Here is a 12,406-nt window from a genome sequence, read left to right on the forward strand (position 1 = left end):
CGAGCCCGCCACGAGAAATTGGTACCCAATACTAACCTAGAAAGACTGCTATTTAAAATGTAAATCAAACCTTACTGATTTTGGCTCCGCAAAGTGTCACACACGACTGAGCCTAGTAAATAAACGAACTAGTTTAAAAAAAAACTTTTCCCCTAGTTGTTTTTCCCGTGCTGTAATAAGCATAAGAGTTTGTTCCATTCCTAAGTGGCTTAAACCGTGGATTGAGCAATTTTCAGTAAATTTTCGGGATAAATCGAGTAAAACTGATTAAATGTTCAAAGTAGATTTATGTGCTGATGTAGTGAGTATAGTTTAAATCCTGAATCCCTTAAGGAAGTGATGGAAATAATCGGTGCTAAATTTGGCGCTTAGAATTATTTTTATTGCGATGATTTTTTGAGTGTCGTAGTGCAAAGCCGAAATAGAATGTGTTGTTTCTTCTAAAGCAATTTTCTACCGAAAAAAAAAATAGATACTGCTTGATTAAAAGGTGAGTTTATAAAATTAATTTAACGGAACAATCTTTGAAATGTTAATTTTTGATGTATTTCTTTTGTTTATGCTGGAAAAGCATCGAAAGTTGCTGGTGGAAATTTTCACCACCAAAATCCCACTTTTTGATGATCATTATTGAATACATCTTCTGAGGCTGACTGTTAGTTGCCTCTTAAGACAATCAGCGATCCCCTGGTACTTCGCTATCTATTACTCATATCATTACAAGTTAACTATGGCCTTATCACTCGACGTCACTCCTTCACGTTGCACGAGCTTGCACTTGAATCACACGTCATTAATGGATCCTCTTGAACAGAAGAAAACCTATAAAATGGTAGCCACCAACCCTAGACTCTATCACTTTTTGCAACAACCCTACACGACTCCCATCGGCAGTCATGAAAGTCTTCATTGCTTCACTGCTGCTGGTCGCTCTAGTGGCCGTAGGACCGTCCAACGCTAGAAGGATCGTCGGAGGACAGTTCGCCGAAGAAAAGCAGTTTCCCTACCAGGTGGCTCTGTTCAAGCGAGGTCAGTTTATGTGCGGTGGATCAATCATCGATGAGCGGTGGATTCTAACGGCAGCGCATTGCATTTTGCAGTTGAATGGAAGGTAGGTTTATTCCATCGTGGCATCGATAGCAGCTAACGGATGTTCAATAAAAAACGAAATTTTTTTCAGTCATAGCTAGTAAAAAAAAATTCCAACGAATTCAGTATTTTTTATCAAAAACATAATGTTTATTCTTAAAAAAAACGTCAATGAATATTGGAGAAGGGGCCCTGGTCAGCCGTACGACGCAACTTTGTCGCGATGCTCTCACAAGGGCGCTGGACGGCACTGAAATCATTCTCATTTTTTATTGAACACCCGTTAGAAAGATTAATTCTCGCTTATTTCCACAGCGTTCTGCCGAATGACGCGCTGAGGATGCGCGTCGGAACTCCACATCTCCACAAGGAAGGCAAGGTTCTAAAACCGACCAAAATCATTCCTCACAAGGACTACGTCAAACTGCATTACGACATAGCACTGATCAAGCTGGGAGAAGCGATCGTCTTTGACGAAACGATGCAAAAGTTAGAGCTCTATTTGGATGAAGTACCGTTTGGAACGCAAGTTACCATTTCTGGTCATGGCAAGACGGGCAGAAATGAGCCAGTTTCCGAACTGCTCAAGTTCAATACCATGGTTATTTTGGAGAAGGACGAATGCACCAACGCAACTAGTAGAATGACCGGAATCATCTGCCTGAACAACGAAGTAGATAACGGTGCATGTCTGGCCGATTCTGGAAGTCCTGCGGTCTACCAGGGGAAGCAGGTTGGTGTGGCGAACTTTGTTCTACATGACTGCGGAACGCATCGACCGGATGGATATGCTAGTGTACCGTTCTTTGCCAGCTGGATCAAAGAGACTATGAAGAATTAGTCGAAGTGATTAGATTTGGTAATACAATTCCGACAGTTGTTGCATAGCGCTTTGTCTGTACCTCTAAAATAAAGCTAAGTACATTGCGAAACTCCTTCAAAACGGGTATTAACTAAAATTCTAAATATTTCTCAACTAAGAGGCAGACATATCAAGAAGACTTTAGCATGCCAAAATATAAGAGAAAAAAATCGGTCTTAAGAATACTGAAGATTGCAAAAATAGCATAGGGTCATATTGACCCCAATGTATAGACAAAGGGTGAAAGAAATGGGGATACACTGAAAACAAAGACAATTTTCGAAACATCTGTTAAAATGTCTATTGGTGTCGTACAGTTCTCTGCATCTCTCTTAAGACTAACATACTTTTCCTATCCCTACTAGTTGTAAGGACGTGGCCAGGACAATCCTTAACTGTTGGAGCGGGATATGTTATTATCTTGGAGATATTAATTATTTCCTACTTACTACCTGTCCAGTAATAGATATCCGTTTTGCTCTTAATAGTTTTGAATTCGTACCACCTACGATATTGTATAACTTGTTCGATGCTAATGCTAATCTGAGAGACCTTGGTGATCTGCCATCCAAATTAATGGAGTTCCTTTCCGTGTCAATAGGTTCAGAGAATAATGGTAATGATTGTCAAATATGGTATTTAACGAATAAAACTAAATCAGGCTTTAGAAGATTCTAAAACATTTGTTCGATTACATACAGGCTGCCCCATATTCTATGTCGGTATGTAAACATTGAATAACTTTGACTTTTGTCAATCGATTGACTTGAGTTGACAAATTTTGGAAATATCAATTCAGAACAATTTTAACCATGAATCGTGAAAGCGGCGCCGGTGGTGTAGTGGTAAGCGTGATTATCTCTCACCCCAGCAGGCCTGGGTTCAATCCCAGTCGGCGCCGCCGGGATGTTCTGAGGCATAACATCTCTGATCACGCCTTCCTTCCGAAGGGAAGTAAAGCCGTTGTTCAGCGGTTCATGTGTTGATGGGTTGATAGGTAGGGTCCAGGTGTGGGAGCTGCCTTCATGTCGTCGGTAGCAAAAATGGAAAACAAGATCCACGGAAAACAAACCGATGAAAAAAAAAAAAAAAGAAAACGTTTAACACCGACACAACGCGCTGAAATAGTGACGATGTACATTGAAAGTTCAGTTGTGTTAACTCAACGTGCATCTTCATCGTCGAAAATATCGTGGCAAACAGGCACCGTCTGACAACACGATTCGTCGATTGGTGTCAGATTTTGTTGAGCATGGGATAGTGGGAGATCGTCCACATGTCGATCATCAACGACCAAGATGTTCCAATGAACCGAACCGGTGGAAGCTGTAAGAGAGAGTGTTGCCTAGAGCCCAAATGTGTTGTATTGTATCGCCACCGTGCTCAGCATTTTGACGCCAATGAAACCTCGAGTGAAATCGAAAAAAAGGACTCCATTCAAACCATTCAGTTTTTTGCAACGAAAATTCCCTGGACGTCTGGTATAAAAAGGTGATATTGATTGGCCTCCCACATTTCCAAGGTTGATACCTCTGGATTTCTTTTTAAATAATTAAAAATATAATTTAAAAAATGATGGAAACGCAGGGGTATTGAGGTAAATACATATTCGTTATCTGCATTTAAAATGGAACTGAAATACAAAATTTCATCAATTTTGGTACACTGGAACTATTTTAAATAAGTACGATTACATTAGCAAAAATCACCATTTTAGCCAGGGTGGCCATACCTACCGATTTATCGGTAGTCCTACCGATTTTCGGGATGCCTACCGATTCACAGACGAAAGGTTCAAAACTACCGATTTTACACTTTTCCTACCGAGAATTACAGATTTTAAATAATGTTGAAAAATGTCCAATACCAATGTTTTTTAGATTTATTTTTATATCATTGACACTTAATCTATTCGTTGACAACTCACTCCCATATAAAGTCTCACCAAGGGGCGCTAAGATGGTGATTTTTGTTATTGTAATCGTATTTATTTATTTATGTACCAAAATTGACGAAATTTTGGATTTCGGTTCCCTTTTTTAATGCAGATAACGAATTACCTCAATATCCCTAAGCAACCCAATTTGATCAAACGCGATGCGTTTTGCAACTTCAACTCAAACGGATGAGTTTTTTTACATTTAATCTACTTTTTCCATCTTAACTTTTGTTATTATAAGACTAGAGTCGGTGTATAATGAGTCACGCCAAGAGATAAACAGTTCAATTCGCATCACGGTTTTCGAAAGATTCCATTTCTTTTCACTTGGCAACATCACTACATCACCTTCAAAAAACTTCTACATCAACTTCAAATGACTTCTAACGAGAAAAAAGCGGCTGTAGTAAATCATTATACCAGTGATTTTGTCAAATTACCTTTAAAAAATAGTAGTAATTCTCATTACTGATCATTACCAAACGTATCCCATTGCAATTTGATGTTCACTGCGTGTTTATGATCATTTCTTCGATAATATTTTATTGCAATACCTTTCGTGGACCTTTCATAGCATCGTAATGTTTGTTTACTTTGCACGATAGGTAGCCGGTTTGACAGTTCAATAGGTAGACTTGGCTTCACTTTTGGCGTGACTCATTATACACCTTGCCTAGATTAGACTATCCAATGTGTGAGGTTGAAGGACTGATTGCTTGGTTCGATAGTCCAAAATTGCGCGTGATTTGTTTTCATCCTTCCCCCGCTTACAAAGGTTTTAAGTTTCGGGAAGCCTTCTTAAGGCGGCCTACCGATAACTACCGATAAAAGTTTTGAGAAGCTACCGATAATGAAAAAAATAATCTGGCCGCCCTGATTTCAGCGCCCCTTGGTGGGACTTTGTTTGGGAGCGAGCTGTCAACGAATAGATCTAGTGTCAAGGATCATAAATTTAAATCTTGATTTAAAAAAAAAACTACATGGGACAGCCCTTTGAGGTTGTTCGCAATGGTGACGTAGGCCTACGTGGTCTTATATAATAAATGTTATTTGTTGACTGCAGCAGGAACTTGTGTTTTGTGTAAGAATAGGAATTTGAGCGGTGTTCTCTCTGTTTATACTCTTTAGTATGACTATGGTTGCCCTGAAAAGAAGCTTTTGATATACATTTGAATTGGGACAGGTTCCGAAATTTAACTCTTTTGGAAAATCTTGGTGGCTCTGAAAAGGGCCGATGGTACACAGTTCGAAAAAGTAGTGTAAATTTCTGTTCAGTATGATGCACATAAATGGAGCGTCACATATCATATTAGTTTACATTATATATCATGTAAAGCTCTGAGACATTACATGCAATGTATCAAATATTGTATACAAAAGCCCATTGTTGTAAACAACATTGTTTACAAGTTGGTCGGTTGCGTGAAATGAAATACAAGTTTACGTGAATGAATGTTTACATCACTATTAAAATTAAGAATTTTTATCAGTGTAGTACAGGCTTAAAGCCTTTGGAAGATAATGATGACGTGTAGGCAGCTGGATCAGCAAATCGGACCGGACAATCCAATATTCTTCGGTTCAATGATTGGGCACTCGCAAGAGTCTCGAGCCGTCTGCTGCTGGACAGGGGTTGAACTGGTGTCTGTGACAGGTTGGAAGGCCGCAGAATATCAGTGTCCACCCAGCTGCTCCTCCCGTTTTTAATTTTTCTCGTTAAACTCCTTCTCTCAACAAGTTGGTAAATTTTAGCTTTTAGCAGAAAGACGCTTAACACTTTTTTCGGCGAACTTATGATCCTGTTTCCAGCCATGCTTCTTCTCTATGCCTGTTCAGATAAATTAGTATTTTTATTTATTTTCTCTACTACGCTAAATCAAACGAGTAGAAATAAGAAGGGATGTCGGTTACGCGCTCGACTACTAGAAAATTCGATAAATATTTAATCGAATAGCTGAAAAAATCTTAACGATAAATCGTTAATCGAATAATTGGTCTTTTAGACATCTCTAAACACTTAGAAAAATTGATGTAAATTTAGGTGCTTTGAGACTGGCATATACGAGCGTCAATTTTGACATCAAATTGAGTCCTAATAGACGCGAAATTCAGCTCAATCAAACGTACTTTTGAACTTTTCAGTCTCAGAACACTTAATTTTTCACGACTTGTTTGTTTACGTCTCATCCTTTATGTCAAAGATGGATTCTGTCACGTGTAAGATCAGGTATTTCTAAGTGTGTAGAAAATAGTGTAATTTCATGATTTTTTGGTGGTCCTTCGAAAATGTCGAACAGCAAGTGTAAGCCAAGAACCAAAAGCGGTGCGATGCTAGTATTGATTGCTATGACGACGACTGAATCAAGGGACTTAGAAGCAGAGAGATAAAAGTCAATTCTCTTAACCGATTTCCTCTTTTGATGACCACGACTTCACTAACCTATTTCGCACTATTTCTGCAATGCTTTTCGAGTTTTTAACGAAACAGAAAATCTATGAAGAGAATCGATCAAAATCACTTGCACCCCTGCTTCCAAGTTTGGTTACAAGATTACAACTCTGGAGAGTATTTTGTGAGGTCGTTGGGGGGCGTGTAGTTCTGAATATGGCGATGAGTATGCAAAATGTTACGTAACGGCATCCTCCCTATTAGCACACGCCCGAAGATCGGAGGCGGATGCCACTTTGACTTGTTTCGTCTACTAACGACTCTCTCATGACAACAGTGTTGGGGAAGCAGCAATGCTACATCGACATGTTTCATCTAGAAACGATTCTCTGATGACTGTGTTGGGGAAGCAGCATACGTCGCATATCTACGTAATTGGTTAATTTTTTAGTTATTTCGACGCTTTTGGACAATGCTTGACATTTACCACTTTTTCAATAATTTCTTGTTGAAAATAAACAGTCAGAGACATTGGTATTGATGCGTAGAAATATTGTTGATCGATTGGTGATAAAATGATTGAACTTGGTCCAGGGGCAACTGAGTTATAAACGTTCAAAATCTTTCATAATTTTGTTACATATTCCATTTTCGATGTTCACACAGCGTACCCCCATATAGAAATCACAGACGTAGTCTTACGTCAAAATCGAGATGAATGTCTACGGAATCGTTGTGCTCATAAAACGAAGCTCTATCAGATGATGTATAAAAATTGGTATATTTTTCGAAGTTAAACAACCCAATTGTGGCGACTGCAGATGAAATGTAGATGAAGTCTGTTTTCAGAGGTAGTCGAGCAGATTTCCGGAAAGAGTGAGTGTATGAAAGTAGATTACATTCTTTCTTCCAAACAGCCCTAGAAAATATTGCTCTTCATTGCAGCTGATTTTTTACAAGTGCAGATGTTTCTGACAAAGGTGTGCAAAGTGTACAACAAAGCCATAACCGAAACGGGAACGACCGGCAAAACATTCTGCATCATTCGGTGGTCAAATTCACGTTTGGAACGAAGGATAGGACAGGATATTTTATGAGAGTCGGGCTACATTTACAAGTTTGTTTTGTAGAATAACTGATAAATGTACATCAGCCTAATGTCCTTCAGCCTAACGTCCTTCAGCCTAACGTACTTCGCCTTCATGACCCAGCACCGAATAATCAATAAAAACAAAACGATTATCATAGAGGTTTTTTTTGCCAGGTTCAAATATCGGTTTTGCCGAGGATCTTCCGGTATGGAATTTTTCTCGTTTTCCCCACTGATGAAGACCACACTTTGTACTCGAAATACGTATCTGTCAAGGATACCAAAATTAATTAAGTGGAATTAAATGGAAGATCACCTTTTATGCTGTTTTATTTAAGCATTCCGCTAACAACCCAATTTCATAACTTCATTCCCCTGCGTGTTTCCCAAATATTATTGCTTGTTATTCAGGCCTATGAATCGTGTGACTCCATGTTACTCGTGTGACGGGACTCTACCAGGCCTATTCTACGAGCCGTGTGACTCTCTGTCACTAGTGAGGTGGCTCTCCATTTAATGTGCACGGAAATCTACCTCACTAGTTCAAATTGTTCATCGCAAGAGGCTCCGGTGGAATGGGTTCCCGCTTGACAACCCTAAGCAATTTTTGTTTAGCAAGAGCCTATGGGAGTGCAGATTAGCCAACTACACTGTGCAACACAGATTTCCACATTTCAATCCGGCAGAGATTACGAGTTAGGGGCTGTTCATTAACTACGTAGACAGATTTTTGGGATTCTTGACCCCCCTCCTCCTGCGTAGACAATTGTCCATACATTTTTTTTTAATTTGTATGGGCCGTGGATAATTCTCAACCCCCCCCCCCCCTAACCTGTCTACGTAGTTTATGGACAGCCCCTTATCTTCATACAGGGATGGCTCTAAGTCCGCACTATAGGTACTCGCTTCGTCCGTCCGTTTGAGTTCGTTGTTTTCTTTAGTTGTAGAGGATTTCAAAGGATGCCGCTGGCATTTTCTTCCTCCATCGATCATATCGCGGCTTCGTTTCTGCACACCTGATAGTCATCAGTAATTCAAATAGACATAGAGTTAGAATCTTGTGGATGGGTCGAGATTGTTGAACACCGTATACGTTTGATAATTTCCAGTTTCTCTTTCAACTCCCGCTCCGAAAATGAAAATTTAAACACAATCACAAATGTCATTATAACTTTACGGGTGCCAATCCCATGGGATATTGACATGGGATATTGGCACACTAAATCCCAGGGCGCAGATTAAGGTGTGCAGAGTTGAATACCCCTTGTCATTAAGTAAATGTTTTGAAAATTTGTTTGAAAAATATTTATGTGATTTGTGCATTGGAATCGATATATGTATAAGAGTTTTTTTTTCGTAGAAGTACGTCTTTCAGCAACATATTGGGGGTGCAATTTACCAAATACTTTAATAATTTTCAATAGGTCACTTAAAATAACTCATATCTCCAACTGTTGCAATGGTGAACAAAATTATCACAGATTGCCTGCAAAAGCGCTTTCCCTAATAAAGATTCCATGCGTTTTGTAATAATTTTGTAATCAGAAAATAAAGTGTTTCCGTGTTGGGCAAAAATGGTTTCCCACACAGCCGTCGAATATTGATACCGAGCATGTAATCTTTCGTAAAATCTACGGTCGGGTCTTGGATACAACTTCCTAATTTTTTCATTTTAATTTCGATTGGATGAGCCATTTTTGAGCTTTGATTTATTGAAAAATATTGTATAAATGCCATGGCCGCCGATTGAGATTTTTTCCTTGATTTGTTTTTCGTCGATCTTGTTTTCCGTGCTGAGCACCAATGCTACCGACGCCTGGGAGGCAGCTCCCACACCTGGATCGTACCTATCGACCTATCAACTCATGAACCGGGGACCAACGGCTTTACTTCCCATCCAAAGGAAGGCGTGATCAGAGATGTTATGCCTCCCGGTGGCGCTGACTGGGATTGAACCCAGGCCTGCTGGGGTGAGAGGTAATCACGCTTGCCACTACACCACCAGCGCTGCTATCTGATTGAGAATAGCCGACCGTTGGCAGAGTGGATTGAAAATACAATGGCTGACCGGGTGTAGACAAAGAATGGCGGATGGTTAAACGATGTCACCTTTCAATCAGTGAGATAGGTCGAACGGTAACAAAGACGTAACTCTAAGACCAAAAGGTCCCGATGAAACGTGCTCAACAACAACAGCTCTAGTACTCTCTTCGGTCCCAAGCTAATCGATGCACCCCTCGAAACATACGAAAATCCACGAACCCCTCATATTATCTGTTAATCTTTCATAGCGAATCAAAACAAACATGGTGTAGTACTAGAATTCCGACTAGAATGGGGTACGTTAATCGATTTGCTTGGGACCAATAGGCTAGTCAAGTAGTGAGCCAATTTAAAATCGTCAGATTCCACCGGTTGCTATTACCATAGAGGTAATGACTAATTCGCCGTTGTAGCATAATATGACCTCTAAATTAGCCCTTGATTTGTATAAGCATCAAGAGATTAGGGCTACGTTTGAATGCTTATGGGCTACTTGAGTATGCAAGGCCAAACTAAGGTAAAATTTAGGTTTTCGATCCCGTGATAAAGTTTCAAATCATTGATATAATTTCTTTCAAAATGAATAGACTTGGGCTACTCAACAAATTTGAAGTTGATTTCAGGATAATTAAGGTTGATAGAATAAAATGCCTTGTAAATTCAGCCATGATAGCGGCTATTTGTTGATTCAATCAATCTGGTCCTGTCGTCAAATTTACAAGCACTCGTTGATATTTTTCAAGTATGCTTATATCCCTAGTTGCAACTTTAAGATAAATACAGAATATAAACTTTACAATGATAAAGCTTGATGCTGTAATCTGTGCGCAGGCTCAACATAGATGGTGAATTTGTAGTCTTTGATTATGGCAGCAGCGAAAGCTTATGTATATAAATGTGATAGAGCTTTCAAGTGTGTTATTTTTTATACGGATTCATCAGGATAATTTATATTATTTGTATCCCGCGTTATGCCTACATGGTGCTAACAATTATGCAGTAACTCAGCTGAGCCAACTATGGATTGTACCTTATTGATATTCATACTAATATCACAGACAAACAGACATAGCACTCGCAAGTTGTTCATCGAACAAGCATTTAATGGTCAATTTAAAAGTATCGTAGTTGGTAGTACCGTCAATAGTCAATCACACTACCGCCATCTGTTCAGCGTACTGCCCACCACAGTGTAGTCAACAGATGACGGTAATGTTTTAGCGACGATGTTTTCAGTGATAAATATTCAATGTGTTATGTCTGTTTGTCTGTGCTAACATCATACAATATGTATACCGGTATATCGGTATATGAGAATGCCTCACGATCAGGCATGGAAAATCATTTGCATTCATTTCATACATTCATTTACATTCATTTGCCTATAACTTTTTTCATCAACAGCATTCCGCAAAATAATGCACAGAGCTTTTGTAGGTTTTGTTATTAACTACAACTTTTGCTCACAACTCAAATCCGTATCTCTTATACATGACGAACCAGAGTGAACAGAAGCCACTACTGTTTTTCAGTGAATGTATTTAACATTCACTGAAAAACAGTGACAAGTTCTGCCCGCTCTAGTTCGTGATGCATAAGAGATACAGATTTGAGTTATGAGCAAAAGTTGTAGTTAATAACAAAACCTACAAAAGCTCTATACATTATTTTGCGGAATGCTGTTGATGAAAAAAGTTATAGGCAAATGAATGTAAATGAATGTATGAAATGAATGCAAATGATTTTCCATGCCTGCTCACGATGATTCAATTGGGTAGGGTGGGTTATCCGGTAATGGTGAAACTAAGAAATTGTATTTATTAGCGATAAAATATCATAACTTAAACTATTTTAAAAAATGTGTTATTTGCATTTTTATGCTGAAAACCTGTTTTATCAATTAATGATTTTAGATTTTTAAACTGATTTTAAAGAATATGATTTTTATCCGTGTTTCTAAACTTATTATTATATACATTATAACGATCATCGGGTTGTGATTGCCTGATAGCCAAGGATGTTACAAAAAAATTGTATGCCAGCAACTCTGAAAAACATGAATCAGAGGTAGCACCGAAGAGATTTTTGAAAACAGTCGATTTTTCATAACCATAACTGAACAAATATTTCTAATGCATCGACATTTCTTGCAACCTTACCGTTGAATATTTTCATACATTCCTTGGAGTTCCTACTACCATAGCATAGCATAGCATAAGCCAGGTTGCACAATGTCGTAGGTGGTACGAGATCGAAACTGTTGTTAAGAAGGAGACCCACCTTCATCCGTTGCTGTTAGATAGTAATTACCTCTTAGACAAAGGATGTGTCTCCCTCCAACAGACCAGAGCTGTCCTGCCTGGCCACGTCCTTGCATATGATGGGGAAAGGGGAGGAATGTTAGTCCGACACTTACTTAAGAGAGATGCAGAGAACTCTACGACCCCTCATAAGTGTTACGGGAAGGGTGGAATTTTTTTAGTAGGGAGGGTAAGCCATAGGATACGCCCAGCCGGCGTTGCTGGCAATCGTTATATCAAGCATTTAATAAATAGAGGCTGTAAGTCGTTTATCTTTCCGTTGTTGCTGCCCATTACCTAAACATATTATTCAAAACAGTCTTCAGATTTTGGAATTAAGAAAAGTTATCAGCTCGATCCTGTTGCTCCTTTGCGCCTGAAAATGTTTGTTGATTCTAAACATATGCACAATTCATTCTGATGGAAGATTCGCCCGTGGCCTAACTCCCACTGTCTGGCAGTGGTATTATGGATAACATCTGCCTGCAATCATTTCTTATGAATGCAAAGAAGCTTTAACCCGGGAGTTAGAAGGTGACAGCTCTACCGCAGCTACAATAGCCCATTTCAAGAACGCAAGCATTTCGAAGTTTTATTTTACACATGATAAACCCCGCTTCAATATATTATCGATGCAAATATACACCATTGATAATGTACTGAAACTTTCAATTAAGCAGTAATGCAATACTTG

General features: G+C 39.0%; 1 protein-coding gene across 1 annotated transcript; it reads left to right on the top strand.

Annotated features, from left to right (window-relative positions):
• The first annotated feature begins 871 nt into the window (after positions 1–871).
• Positions 872–2,596, top strand: LOC135714384 (serine protease SP24D-like). Its single transcript, XM_065237731.1, has 2 exons — positions 872–1,111; positions 1,405–2,596. Exons 1-2 carry the CDS (start codon positions 897–899, stop codon positions 1,928–1,930), a joined length of 741 nt encoding a protein of 246 aa, XP_065093803.1. The 5' UTR covers positions 872–896; the 3' UTR covers positions 1,931–2,596.
• The last annotated feature ends 9,810 nt before the right edge of the window (positions 2,597–12,406 follow it).

The sequence above is a fragment of the Ochlerotatus camptorhynchus genome, unplaced genomic scaffold, assembly GCF_037179485.1.
Source record: "Ochlerotatus camptorhynchus isolate MF236.1 unplaced genomic scaffold, CSIRO-AGI_Acam_v1.1 ptg000639l, whole genome shotgun sequence".
NCBI lineage: Eukaryota > Metazoa > Arthropoda > Insecta > Diptera > Culicidae > Ochlerotatus > Ochlerotatus camptorhynchus.

Bases quoted from the DNA above. Each gene is read 5' to 3' on its own strand.
- LOC135714384 (XM_065237731.1), top strand. From the start codon at position 897: ATGAAAGTCTTCATTGCTTCACTGCTGCTGGTCGCTCTAGTGGCCGTA. The intron at 1,112-1,404 runs GTAGGTTTATTC...TTATTTCCACAG, and splicing joins ATTTTGCAGTTGAATGGAAG to CGTTCTGCCGAATGACGCGC.